Source organism: Bubalus bubalis, chromosome 9 (genome assembly GCF_019923935.1).
Source record: "Bubalus bubalis isolate 160015118507 breed Murrah chromosome 9, NDDB_SH_1, whole genome shotgun sequence".
In the NCBI taxonomy this organism is placed as follows: domain Eukaryota; kingdom Metazoa; phylum Chordata; class Mammalia; order Artiodactyla; family Bovidae; genus Bubalus; species Bubalus bubalis.
Window position 1 is genome coordinate 14,089,413 of NC_059165.1, and position 14,236 is coordinate 14,103,648.

General features: G+C 40.5%; 1 protein-coding gene across 4 annotated transcripts in view; it reads right to left on the bottom strand.

Moving 5' to 3' along the window:
• Window positions 1–432: 432 nt before the first annotated feature.
• The window catches only part of LOC102394590 (2'-5'-oligoadenylate synthase 1-like), a 30,283-nt gene continuing 16,479 nt past the window's right edge, over window positions 433–14,236 (bottom strand). For 3 of the 4 annotated variants that reach the window (XM_044947283.1, XM_044947281.1, XM_006064455.3), the window contains exons 7-9: window positions 6,701–6,890; window positions 3,247–3,456; window positions 2,284–2,580 (exon numbers count right to left, since the gene is read on the bottom strand). In XM_044947283.1, coding sequence (XP_044803218.1) covers window positions 2,424–2,580; window positions 3,247–3,456; window positions 6,701–6,890 — 557 coding nt within the window. In that variant the 3' untranslated portion in view covers window positions 2,284–2,423. Of the gene's footprint in view, window positions 1,728–2,283; window positions 2,581–3,246; window positions 3,457–6,700; window positions 6,891–14,236 lie in introns of those variants that run through there. The other variant, XM_044947282.1, reaches the window with a different exon arrangement.

Sequence of the window (14,236 nt, forward strand, 5' to 3'; positions counted from 1 at the left end):
GCGAAGGAATAAAATCAGTTTCTTTTGTCAGCAGAAAGCACCTTACACCCTGAACAGACTAGTTTATTTCAGTATCTCAACTATTAGTCCTAATACTTAGCAGGTAGTAAGTATAGTTGAATCTGAATTTCTACTCGAGGAACATTCAGTGAATGATTGTCATCGTGCCTTGGTGCCTTCCTTACTCCTTGCTTGATCAGTTAATTCCTTCATCAGACCTGGCTTTGTTCTATAGGATTCGTTAGTAATCACTCACTAATTAGTCAGGATTATCCAGTGGCTCAGCAGTAAAGAATCCACCTGCAAAGCAGGAGACACAGGTTCGATCCCTGAGTGGGGAAGATCCCCTGGAGGAAGGCATGGCAACCCCTGCAGTATTCTTGCCTGGTGAATCCCATGGACAGAGGAACCTGGCAGGCTACAATCCATGGGGTCGCAAGGAGTTGGACACAAATGAAGCGACTTAGCATGCACAAGTGCAGCAAGGCAAACCCAAATCAAACCTACTACCCAAAAGGGGGGTCCACTGGCTGAAAAGGGGGAGTTTATTGACACAAACGAGTCCTGGGACAGTGTTTACTCCAAGTACGTCTGGATCCAGGAGCATAAATCAGTACTTGATCTCTCTCACTATACAGATGTGTGCACATTCATTTGTGTCACTACTCATTTCTCAAATCTCCTTTCTTTTGTGTTGGCTCCGTTTTTAGTAAGGCTCTCTCCCCTTGGAGCAGCAAGATGGTGGCCAGCAATTTCATTCTTACATCGTAGCAGAGTGAGACACTCTCTTCCTGGCAGTGGTGAATCCAGAACTGAGGGCCATAGTGGCGTTTCCGTTGACTCAGTCACCCAAGTCTCAGGTCTGCCCACCTGGAACTAGTGATAAAGCAGGGAGGGCCACCTCCATGACTTGGACCAGGTTGGGAGCCATAGTCACCTCAGGCAAATACGGGTTCAGATAGAACACAGGGAAAATGTGGCCATTTCCCAGGACACTTTTGAAACTGTTTTTCCTCAAGAGACTTCAGAGACAGAGTGAATAATAGAAGAAATGCCGTCTCTCCAACTACTAGTCGGGGAACAGGATTCTGGATAGACCAGATGTTCACTCTGAATACATTGTACCATTTCCAAAAATCAAATTCACCCTCAAAGGACAACTTTTGTCACCATTAAGGATGTTCAAAAGAACATTTTCCCCCTGGAGGGGAAATCTAAAAGTGTTTCCAGACCAATCACAGCACTGCAATAAGCATACAGGCTCTCTGAGGACTGGCCTGAGGGACTGGTGCTCATTTGTATGTAAAGAGTTCTGTTGTGTGGAGAAGCCTCATCACTGGCATTACTCTGCAGTCACACTTCATATATCTTCAGTGCTGATGAATTGTTGCTATGCTGGGGAGTCAGGAAACTTCCTCTGGTCTATTTCTGGTGGGCCCTGGCTTTCATTATCAGTGGCTGCTAATGCTTTTAATAAAAAAGAAAACAGTGGATCCCAACAATGAAAAACAGTTGTGGCAAAACTGGACAGTGCAATAGCCCAGAGAGTTTGCTTACCCAACTCATGGCTGGGCATCGTGGGAACCTTAAGTATGGCTCCACTCTGACCCGGGAGTTATGACGCAGGTAGCCATAAAATGCTTTTGGAAACAATTTATTCTGAGGCAATCCCTCGTGTATCTCTCAGATATTTCCATATTTCCATGTAGTAATTAGCTAGATGATGTCTGCAAGTAAATAGACAGTACTTAGTGCGAGCAGGTTTTCATAGTGAAAATTCTGAAAATGCAGGTGACCCAGGGAAGTACTTAGCTGTCAGAATTGAAAAGTTAACAGGAATGACTTCCCTGGTAGTCCAGGGGTTAAAAATCTGCCTTCCAGTACAGGGGACTGGGGTTGGATCCCTGGTCAGGGAACTAAGATACTACATGCCACAGGGCAACTAAGCCCACATGCCATAACTACAGAGCCTGTATGCTGCAAGAAAGAGCCCTCATGCCACCACTAAGATGGATGCAGCCAAATAAAAAGTCAACCTGAAACTTTAATGAACTAAAACTGAAAAATGGGAGCTATTTTACCCTTTCAGTTAATCCTCTCTCAATGGATCTGGGGGCTTTATTTATTTGTTTACTGTCGACACTTGGATTTTGTTTTTTTTTTTAATGTTTTCTGGTCACAAGGCCACCAAAGCAAGTGAGTCCAAAAAATGGGGGAGGGGAATTCAATTCTCTTAAAGGCTGAAGCAGATCCCTTTATCTTAAGCGATGTCTATTAAAGATTGGGTTCACTAAAGTGGTGAATTAATTAGACAATTTTCCTCACATTGCTTTTCATCCAGAGTGTTCTTCTTGGCAATATGTTTTGAACCCTTTTTATTTCTCCATAGAAATGCAAGGACAGTAAGCAGCTCCTCACCCAGTTTACCAGGCATCTGTGAAAAGCCAGGGGGGCTCAGCTCTCACTCCGCTGAAGAGAGGCTTCTGTAAGCTGAGTTTCGCCACATGGGCAACTTCATCCCAGGCATTGCAGGTATCACACACGTTGACAGTAGGATTTACAGGGTCTAAAATGAATGGCCTAAAACAAAGCAAAACAAACCTCCCACTCTCCATCTCTAAACCAGTTTCAATTTGCCAGATGGTTGTGCTGTGTGCTTACAGTCGTGTCCGACTCTTTGTGACCCCATGGACTGCAACCCACCAGGCTCTTCTGTCCATGGGATTCTCCAGGCAAGAATCCTAGAGTGGGTTGCCATGCCCTCCTCCAGGAGATCTTCCCAACTCAGGGACTGAACCCAGGTCTCCTGAATTGCACGTGGATTCTTTACCATCTGAACCACCAGAGATGCCATATTGGTAGAAGAGGGGAATGCTGGAGTTAAAGATGGAATTCTGTTAAGGAATCTCCGGGAGCCATGGGAGGACCAGCCACGCCTGTTGGAACCCCACCAACCCTGACTCCTACTCATTTTACCTTCCCAACTGAGGAAATCTGTCCTCCCTGGATTAGGGCAAACATTTCCACTTCACTTGTTGTCTATAACCACATTCTATTCGTTTTGCTCAAATTCCTCTTAATTCACACTTTAGAATTAAAGTTCTGTGAGAAGCAATTAAAGGAAATGACTTTGTAGTAATGAGGGCCATCTCATTTACACTGAATCCCATTAAAGCTACAGACTTCCTTCCTTGATGACAAACCCATTTCCTATACCCTAAGGGGGTAGGGAAGAGAAATAGTTACCTTGTGCGCTTCTGGTTCACTTTTACAAAAATGGGGAACTTGCGATGATAGTGTCTGTGCCAAACCACATCGATATCTGCATACTGAACCAGAAGTTTGAGGACTGCCCTCATTCCCTGCACCAGGCTGAAGGACAGGGGCTTCTCCGCCCGTTCCCAGATATATATGGCGAGGAGCTCCACTGTGTAAGAGGAGGGAAGTCTCCGGAATCTAGACACAGAATGAACCCAGAAAGTGAAGACAAGTTTATTCAGTTATGAGAAAAATCCCAGCTCTAAAGGCAATTAACAGAGGATGAAATTTCACTCTCAATCTCACTACTTGGCAAATAATAACAATATTTCCATCAATCCGATTGGCAAAAAGCAGGAATTTTAATATCCAACATCGGTGAGTTTGTGAGGAGATGAACACTCTATAGGTGAAACTCTAAATTAATAAAGTATTTTTTGGAGTCAATTCTATTAAAATTTGACTTGTTCCATCCTATTGACCTAGCATTTTTCACTTCCATGAATTCACTCTGTAGAAACATCTACAAGTACTCAAAGACAGATATAAACAAAAGTATGTTTTTTATTTTATTGTTTGAAATAGTAAATATTGGAATGTTCATCAGTAGGGGACTAATTAGATGATCTCATGGTACATGTCCTACTGTACTGTCCAAGGTGGCAGCCCCCAGCCATATGTGAATATGAGCATTTGACACGTGGCTAGTTTAAGTATATACTATATTTTCAAGAAATATAAAGAAAGTAAAATATGTGAGTAATTTTTTTGTTGATTTCATATTGTAAACATAACATTTTGGATATACTGGGTAAATATTAAAATTACTTTCACCTATTACTTTTTACCTCTTTAATGTGGCTACTAGAATATATCATATTGCATATGAGGCTTGTATTTGAACCTTACTTTCTATTTTAGACAGTGTTGTCCTGTACAAGAAGCAAGATAGCTCACAATGTACAGATCTAAAGATACAATGTAGATTAACCGAAAAAATTTTAAAACAATAAACAGCAAATACATTTTAAAAAATTAAGCATACACAAAAAACAAACTTGGAGAAGATGCTCTAAACACATTGTTGGGAGTTGGGGATTGAGGATGAAGAAAGAAATGTGTTTGCTTTTTTTATATTAAGTCTTTTAAATTGTAGTTTATTTATCAGGGGAAAAAATGAAAGTTCATAAACAAACTTGGGAGGAAAAGAGGAAAAAACCCAACATGAGAATTTTAGGATTTCATGATGGTTGATATCCAAATATGTGTTTTTACTGCCTTGGCATCCACTAGTCATAGAAATATCTTTTGATGATATATTGCAAAATTATGCAATTTTTTTCCTCTAATAGAATTTAGGGGAAACAGAGTAGCATTTTCCTACTATTACATTAAACATTTGTTTTTACCTCAATGAAGGAAATATAAAAACTAAAAGTAGACAAAATCTCTTGTCCTGGTAATGAATAGTGAATCATTTCAGTGATTTCAGATGATCAGTAGCTCAGTTCCTATGATTTTCCCTCAGGGGTTGTCAACAATGAACACAAGATTTAAAATCCATTTCTACTGATGTTCCCAAATGCCCAAAGTAAATCATGGTGAAAGTTACTCAAGCAGGAGATGTTCTTCACATTTTATGAAAGAAAATATAGTAGGGGTGGGGGGAGACTTAATAAGCATTGAACTATTTTACTTCACATTTTTATACCATTATTACATATATATTTATATAGCTCTGATATGTGTTCATATTATTTTATATCCTGTTTTAGTCATTTGAAATTGTTTCATGTAAATGTTTCCATGTTTCCCAAACTTTTCTTGAATAGTAGTTCATCAAAATTATATGACAAATTTACTTGTACCTCAGGGAAATTTTCCTTCCCAATTTTCATTATCTTTAGTAGCACTATTCTGAGTATGCTTATACAAATTACTTTTTTTAATGTGATTTATTTTCTGTAAGGGTAGTTCATCTAAGCATTTCTGATCTCTCTTTTTAAAATCTTTATTTTGCATACTCTTTTTTAATGATATTTTAATACAAATGGCCTCAATTCTTCTTTTAAAACCAAATAATAAGAAATATTTATTTTACTTCTGACTTTTACTTTTTTTTTCTTTTTAACTCAGAGGGGAATTAAGTTGACAAATGGTTCAAATATTTTAAAATCCTTAACACATAATAAATACTTAATACACATTGCCAGATTACTTTCCCAAAATAGAAAACCAATTATCGTATTGGGACATATGTGGTCCAAATTCCCCACAATACCACCTTTTTTAAGTCTTAGAATGATTTTTCTGCTACATTAATAGATAAGTTTCTTCTTGCAGACCTGTAAATGCTTTCCACTACCAAAAAAAAAAAAATTTTGTTAGATTTCAAAACCAGGCTTGTCATCTGACCAAATATCTCCTCAAGGTAAGAAGGTTTATTTCTTTTTCTGTTTTCACTAGTAAATTTTTACTCAACCAAAAGAGAAAAAAATATATAGGATGGTTAGAGATGCATAGAGATAGGCGGTAACTACACAGGAGTAATGTATGTTTTAACAAACTGCCTAATGTTATCATCAACATTAAACAGAGAAACATACAAAGAGTAAACAGAGTGTGATTCAGATGAACAAATCAAGATTGTTAACAACTTCATATAAAGATGAAGATTTATTCCATGTAGAAAATGGCCATATATAAATATGTTATAATAAATCCCATCTCTGCTTTTACTGCCAAATGGAGAATTCATATAACTATATTCTAGCTGTTTTTCAAAAGTTTATCTTATAGTACTTAAAACCAGTATCTGAGTCTCCCTCACATCCCTTTACTATACATTAGAGTCTGTTGCTATCAAAATGAGGGAAAAAGACTACAACAGCCACATCATCAACTTTGGAGGCAGCCCATCTCCACAGAAGAAGGCAATGGCACCCCACTCCAGTGTTCTTGCCTGGAGAATCCCAGGGTTGAGGGAGCCTGGTAGGCTGCCGTCTACGGGGTCACACAGAGTCGGACACGACTGAAGCGACTTAGCAGCAGCAGCAGCATCTCCACAGAGGATGACTCTGCTCTGTTAGAATCGGCTACAGTGGAAGGCACACCAAGTGTGAACACTGAAGGACTCATGCAGATCATGCTAACAGTTTCCCTTTTCCTTTCCTGTGCCTTCCTTCCTTGCAGCAACCCATTTGGTTATGCCACTGAATATTTTGGTTTCTACCAAATCGTTATGTTATACCTGGAATAAGAGAAGACAGATGTTCCATATTTTATAACAACCCTCATTCTCTCTCTCTCCTTTCTCTCTCTCTCTTTCCCTTTCTACACGTATTCGCTCTGCCTACCAAAGAAAGACGTGGGACCTGAATGAGCAGAGAAAAGGAACGTGAAAATCAAAAGCCTCACGGGTACCCACATGCTGCTTACATACTTGTTCTCTTCGGTGGGGCTGGCAAATGATGTCTTCAGCCAATGTATCATTAAACGAATGAGCTCCTTCACCCTTACGACAGAGGCCTTGACGAAATCCACTTGGTATCGTACGAGGGCCAAGGCACACAGCTGGGCTTCGTCACTGTCCTTACAGGGGTATAGCTTGCGGTAAAGGTGAAGTTTTAAATCTGTTAACACCAGGGAACAAAGACAACTGTGAGACTTTCTCCCTCCTTTCCTCTCCTGGTTTCCCGCGGTACCAACGAGCTATGTTACTCTGATTAGTTAGAACTTCAGCATTTAAAACAAAACCATTTCTGTGCTTAGTAGAGGTATCACAGTGTACCCAAGTGATTCAAAGAGGAAACTCCAACATTATGGTGCCGGAGCAGTTCAAATGGAGCAAACGCTAGTGCAAGGAAATCTTTCTCATCTGAGGAGGAAAATTTTCTATCATCAGAGGAAGTTTATTTCTCAGAAGCAAATTTCATTACCGTTTGCAAATATCATCCAGCATATAAACTAAATACCATTATGCTCTGTGCACAAGAACCTATACAATCTCTTCTGTTTAATTATCTAAGTAGTTATTATCTGTATATATATTTTCAGAAGACAGTCTACTACCTGGACACTTGAAGAAATTGATTCTATTTACAAAAATAGAGATGACTTTAAAAGATGCCTTTTGGTCACATTGAAAACAGTCTGGCAGTTAGCACTACATTAATGAGGGATGAAGACGAGGTTAAATAGCAAGCATGACCAAATAGACATCTCTACCTTATTACTACTCATAAAACATTATAAAATCTCACAAAACATCATTAAGTCAGGTTGTGCTTATTCTAACTGAATGATATATAAATGTCCGGTATCTTTTATCATAATCTACTTAAATTTTCCCAATTAGACACAAGAAGAGGTGGCAAGAATGCACAGAAGAACTGTACAAAAAAGATCTTCACAACCCAGATAATCACGATGGTGTGATCACTGACCTAGAGCCAGACATCCTGGAATGTGAAGTCAAGTGCGCCTTAGAAAGCATCACTACGAACAAAGCTAGTGGAGGTAATGGAATTCAAGTTGAGCTATTCCAAATCCTGAAAGATGATGCTGTGAAAGTGCTGCACTCAATATGCCAGCAAATTTGGAAAACTCAGCAGTGGCCACAGGACTGGAAAAGGTCAGTTTTCATTCCAATCCCAAAGAAAGGCAATGCCAAAGAATGCTCAAACTACCACACAATTGCACTCATCTCACACACTAGTAAAGTAATGCTCAAAATTCTCCAAGCCAGGCTTCAGTAATATGTGAACCGTGAACTTCCTGATGTTCAAGCTGGTTTTAGAAAAGGCAGAGGAACCAGAGATCAAATTGCCAACATCCGCTGGATCATGGAAAAAGCAAGAGAGTTCCAGAAAAGCATCTATTTCTTCTTTATTGGCTATGCCAAAGCCTTTGACTGTGTGGATCACAATCAACTGTGGAAAATTCTGAAAGAGATGGGAATACCAGACCACCTGATCTGCCTCTTGAGAAATTTGTATGCAGGTCAGGAAGCAACAGTCAGAACTGGACATGGAACAACAGACTGGTTCCAAATAGGAAAAGGAGTACGTCAAGGCTGTATATTATCACCCTGCTAATTTAACTTATATGCAGAGTACATCATGAGAAATGCTGGACTGGAAGAAACACAAGCTGGAATCAAGATTGCCAGGAGAAATATCAATAACCTCAGATATGCAGATGACACCACCCTTATGGCAGAAAGTGAAGAGGAACTAAAGAGCCTCTTGATGAAAGTGAAAGTGGAGAGTGAAAAAGTTGGCTTAAAGCTCAACATTCAGAAAACGAAGATCATGGCATCTGGTCCCATCACTTCATGGGAAATAGATGGGGAAACAGTGGAAACAGTGTCAGACTTTATTTTAGGGGGCTCCAAAATCACTGCAGATGGTGACTGCAGCCATGAAATTAAAAGACGCTTACTCCTTGGAAGGAAAGTTATGACCAACCTAGATAGCATATTCAAAAGCAGAGACATTACTTTGCCAACAAAGGTTTGTCTAGTCAAGGCTATGGTTTTTCCAGTGGTCATGTATGGATGTGAGAGTTGGACTGTGAAGAAGGCTGAGTGCCGAAGAACTGATGCTTTTGAACTGTGGTGTTGGAGAAGACTCTTGAGAGTCCCTTGGTGTGCAAGGAGATCCAACCAGTCCATTCTGAAGGAGATCAGCCCTGGGATTTCTTTGGAAGGAATGATGCTAAAGCTGAAACTCCAGTACTTTGGCCACCTCATGCGAAGAGTTGACTCAGTGGAAAAGACTCTGATGCTGGGAGGGATTGGAGGCAGGAGGAGAAGGGGACGACAGAGGATGAGATGGCTGGATGGCATCACTGACTCGATGGACGTGAGTCTGAGTGATCTCCCGGAGTTGGTGATGGACAGGGAGGCCTGGCATGCTGCGATTCATGGGGTCGCAAAGAGTCAGACACAACTGAGTGACTGAACTGAACTGCAGTGAACTGAATATGAATCTATTTTGTATACCTTTATATGTACCTGTCCTGCCCAATTAAATTGTCACACAATGGCACACTTGTTAATCATGGCACATTTAGATTCTGCAATACACAATTTTAAGTTAATTGGCAAGAAACTATTTTACTTGTAAAATACTGTTAAAAAAAAAAAAAAAAAGCTTTATGCCTTTATCTGGATTTCTAATTTTAAGAGTGTCTCTACAGTCCTTTTATACAGGTCCACCTTTTTAGGGCCAAATCGGAGACAGAAGAGTAGACTGATTATCAACAGGATTGAAAGTAAAATCAGATTCCTGTAATAAATATAGATGAACAAATGAAGCTGTTTATGGCAAATATTCTCATAAATGCTGTTAGAGCAAATAGATTCTAGTCCTAAACTTACAAGGCAACAGTCATTACAACTCTTAAAATACCCTTTCAATTTTACTGAAGGTCTAACTTTTTTTAGCAAACAGACTTAGACAAAAACTCAGGTTTATGATGATAAAAGATAGAGAAGCAATATTTTAACTTAAATTTTGGTATACAATAGGTATATCAGATATTTGATGACCATTTCCTATTATCTGATAAGATGTCTTGGCTGACCCAGAGATTATCTACTCAAACCCACCTCTGTATCAACATTTCCCCTACTTCAAGATTCTTCACTGACAGGAACCTAAGTTGGTGGTCTCTAACTTAAATTATTTTTGAGGCTTGTGACTGTCTGTTTCTACTCTGTTGTGACTTAGATGAGTTTATTTTATCACCATGATCTTTTGTAAAACAGTCATACTTGGATCCCTTGTCATTAGTTAAGTAAATATTCTAAGCACTCTACATTTATTAACTTATTTACTCTTTAACAACCATTGATATAGCAACTATTACTATCTCCCATTTACAAATAAGGAAATCGGGTTGGAGAAATTAAGTTTCCCAAAGTCACACAACTAGGAAGTCAAGCCATCTACTGCCATTTTACTATCCTATGTCACAGGTTAGATCTGAGCCCAAATGCTTCCTAATCAGTGACTAATTCCATACTTCTTAGACTTTAATGAGTACAAGTCACCTGGAGATCTTTTGCAATGCAGTTTCCAACTTAGTAGGTCTAGGATGGTGCCCAAGATTCTGTATGTCTAACAAGTTCTTAAGTGATGCTGCTACTGCTGATCTGGAATCATATCTGGAGCAGAAATACTGTCAACCACACCCTCATCAAACCTCATGGCTTTGGGCTTCATTGTGGCGGAAGGGGCAAACTATTAATTGTCTAGCATAGATGTGAGATGTACAGGGAATAATATTAAGATGCCTGTGAGGATTTGACGTGATCATCTGAGTCTTGCTCTGACAATCAGTGGCAACATTTAGCTGCCCATTAAAATTCCCTGGAATCCTAGGGCTTCTCTGAATTGCTCCTCTCCTGTCAAACCCATTCCCCATCATCAGTGGAGAGAAGCAGGGTTACATAATAATTTCAGTCTTTTAAAAATTCATTTCACACAACTGTGCTCAAGAACTCAGGGGAATTAGAAGCCAGAGTAAAAATATACTTATGTCCCACTGGGAGACATTCTAGCTTCAGAGCTACTGATATAAACTCAGATTCTCAAGACTACCCAAGAGATGGCTAACAATTGTGCTTTTGAAGTCTGCACACAAGGAAAAAAAAAGCATTTTACACAAACACGAGAGCTTCATGGGCTATGGTGAGACCTAAGGAGAAGGAAGTATCTTTTCTTAATAAATATTCATTGAACTAAATACAATTGCATGCTATGTGATTTGAAATTAAATCTTTTAATTCTTACAACTATCCTTGAGGTAACTTTCTTATCTCAGTTTATAGATGAAAAGCGAGGCTTCAGAGTTTCTCATGACTTACCTAAGTTCACACAGATAATATGAAATAGAGTTGAGACTTGGCCTCAAGCCCAGTATGTACTGTCTACTACATAACTTTGATGTCATGTCAGTCTACACAGGGCCTACACAATGAGAGAGACCTGGATTTTCATCCCAGTTCTTACATTTACTAACTCCATAAATGTGGACAAGTTTCTTAAATTTTCTAAGGCTCAGTTTTTAAATATTCAAACTGGGAAAATAGCTTCTTCTCAGGTTTCTCGTGCAGGTTCATTTATCAGATTAATCTTAAGGCAATGAGAATTATGTATGCCATGTAATAGGTGTGGGATAAATCACAACATTTAAAAAACATCATAGGTTCAGGAAGAGTATCATGCTGCTAAGTCACTTCAGTCGTGTCCGACTCTGTGCAACCTCGTAGACAGCAGCCCACCAGGCTCCCCCGTCCCTGGGACTCTCCAGGCAAGAACACTGGAATGGGTTGCCATTTCTTCTCCAATTCATGAAAGTGAAAAGTGAATGTGAAGTCGCTCAGTCATGTCCGACTCCTAGCGACCCCATGGACTGCAGCCTACTAGGCTCCTCCATCCGTGGGATTTTCCAGGCAAGAGTACTGGAGTGGGGTGCCATTGCCTTCTCCCAGAAGAGTATCATAGGGTTACTAAAAACTCAGGTTGGGCTGAGTTCACACCCTCCTTCCTAGTAGTCCTTCGTATCTCAGAGTTCTCCTTATCTCTGCCCAATGTAGATGGTATTATAATAAAATGACCTATTTTTGTGTCTCCAGACTGTAAGGTCCTCCAGACTACAAAGTCAACTATGTCTTATTTATATTTGTGCCCCCTAGGCCTAATACAGTTCCTAGAACATGGTAGGCATGCAGAACATATGTATTAACAAATTATAGCACAACAGAATTTTAATATGAGCAGCACATTATCCAACAGTGCTGATAAGTAAAGAACCAGATTAAGAAAGTCAACATATTCCACTGGAGTCTGGCTGAGAAAGGGTAGGATCAATGCTATGCTCATTCATTCCCTTTTCCAATACATATTTACTGAATAAAAAAGTTCTAGGCACAAATGCAGGCTCCCTGGTGGCTCAGTTGGTAAAGAATCCAGCTGCAATGCAGGAGACCCCGATTCGATTCCTGGGTCAGGAAGATCCACTGGAGAAGGGATAGACTACCCACTCTAGTATTCTGGGGCTTCCCTTGTGGCTCAGCTGGTAAAGACTCTGCCTGCAATGCAAGAGACCTGGGTTCAATCCCTGGGTTAGGAAGACCCCCTGGAGAAGGGAAAGGCTACCCATTCCAGTATTCTGACCTGGAGAATTCCATGGACTATACAGTTCAAACAGTCCAAAGGGTCTCAAAGAGTCAGACACAAGTGAGTGACTTTCACTTTCACTTCAGGCGAAAATGCAAACGTTAACCTCAAAGACCTCCAAATGCAATGCACAGTGGCAATATAAGCGGATGCTGTTCAGCAGCAAACCATGGGGGATTCCATGGGAATGCAGAAAAGGCAGGTCCAGAAAGGACTGATGAGGGAAGGAAGGTCACCGAAGGTGCACCAGGTCTTGAAGGGTAAGGAGAAACTTTCAAGGCTGAGTGTAGGATGGGACAAGAAAGATTTATCAGGAGACACACAGTACAAAGACACAGAGAGAGGAAGGAAATATTTAAGGATTAGTGGCTCATGAACCTCTCCTCTACCAAATGTGAGCCCCAAAAGAGCAAAAATATTGAGCTCCTATGGAATTCATTGTTAAGTATTTAATGGTACGTGGTAGGTATTCCAGAAATGATGGTTGAATGGAGTATATGAATCAATAGATCAATGAACATATTTGATACCTGCTGCTAAGCCAGAGAAGGGCTCACAAATTGCTATGGCCTTTTCCATTCTGCATTTTGCCCTGCAGAGAATATACCAATGTTTCAGTCAAGCAGACACTTACACTCAAGCCCCAAGTTTTCTAGAGGCTACATTTACATCTATATAAATCCCTTAGTCATCTGAGACTCTGATTGGGCTACCAAAGCAAAGATACCACAGACTGGGTGGCTTAAACAACAGAAATAATTTATTTTCTCAGTTTTGGAGGCTGGGAAGTCCATGATCACAGTGTTGGAAATTTTGGTTCCTGGTGAGAGCCTTCTTCCTGGCTTACCTTGGAGGTGAAGGCTGACTTCCCACTCCCTGTTCATGTGGTTGAGAGGGGAAGTTCCGGTGTCTCCTCTAACAAGAGGCATGAATCCCATCACTGGGCCTCACCCCCATGATGTCATCTAAACCGAATTGTTGACACCTCTTAGAGGCCTCACCTCAAGACGATCACATCTGGGGGTAGGCTTCAAAGTGTGAATTTGGGGGGACACAAACATCCAGTCCATAATAGGGCCCTCATATTTTTGCCTAAAATGGAGATACTCTATCTCTCCTTTTCTGAGTATGATTAGTGGTTATGCTTCCTATCTCACTCTGCTGCTGCTACTGCTAAGTCACTTCAGTCGTGTCCGACTCTGTGCGACCCCATAGACGGCAGCCCACCAGGCTCCCCCGTCCCTGGGATTCTCCAGGCAAGAACACTGGAGTGGGTTGCCATTTCCTTGTCCAATGCATGAAAGTGAAAAGTCAAAGTGAAGTCACTCAGTTGTGTCTGACTCTTAGCGACCCCATGGACCACAGCCTAGCAGGCTCCTCTGTCCATGGGATTTTCCAGGCAAGAGTACTGGAGTGGGGTGTCACTGCCTTCTCTGATATCTCACTCTAGATACCACAAAATCTTAGGGAGGGAGGTTCAAGAGACAGGGAACGTATGTAAACCTATGGTCGATTCATATCAATATTTGGTAGAAACCGACACAATTCTGTAAAGCAATTATCCTTCAATTAAAAAAATAAATAAAAAGCAGTTCCTTGCAGGCCAAGTCCAAACTTGTTCTGTGTTCTTTTTCCACTCTATTATACTGGCATGCATGCTTTAGTCATTTCAGTTGTATCTGACTTTTTGCGACCCTGTGGGCTGTAGCCTGCCAGGCTCCTTTGTCCATGGGATTCTCCAGGCAATAATGCAGGAGGGGTTGCCATGCCCTCCTCCAGGGTATCTTCCC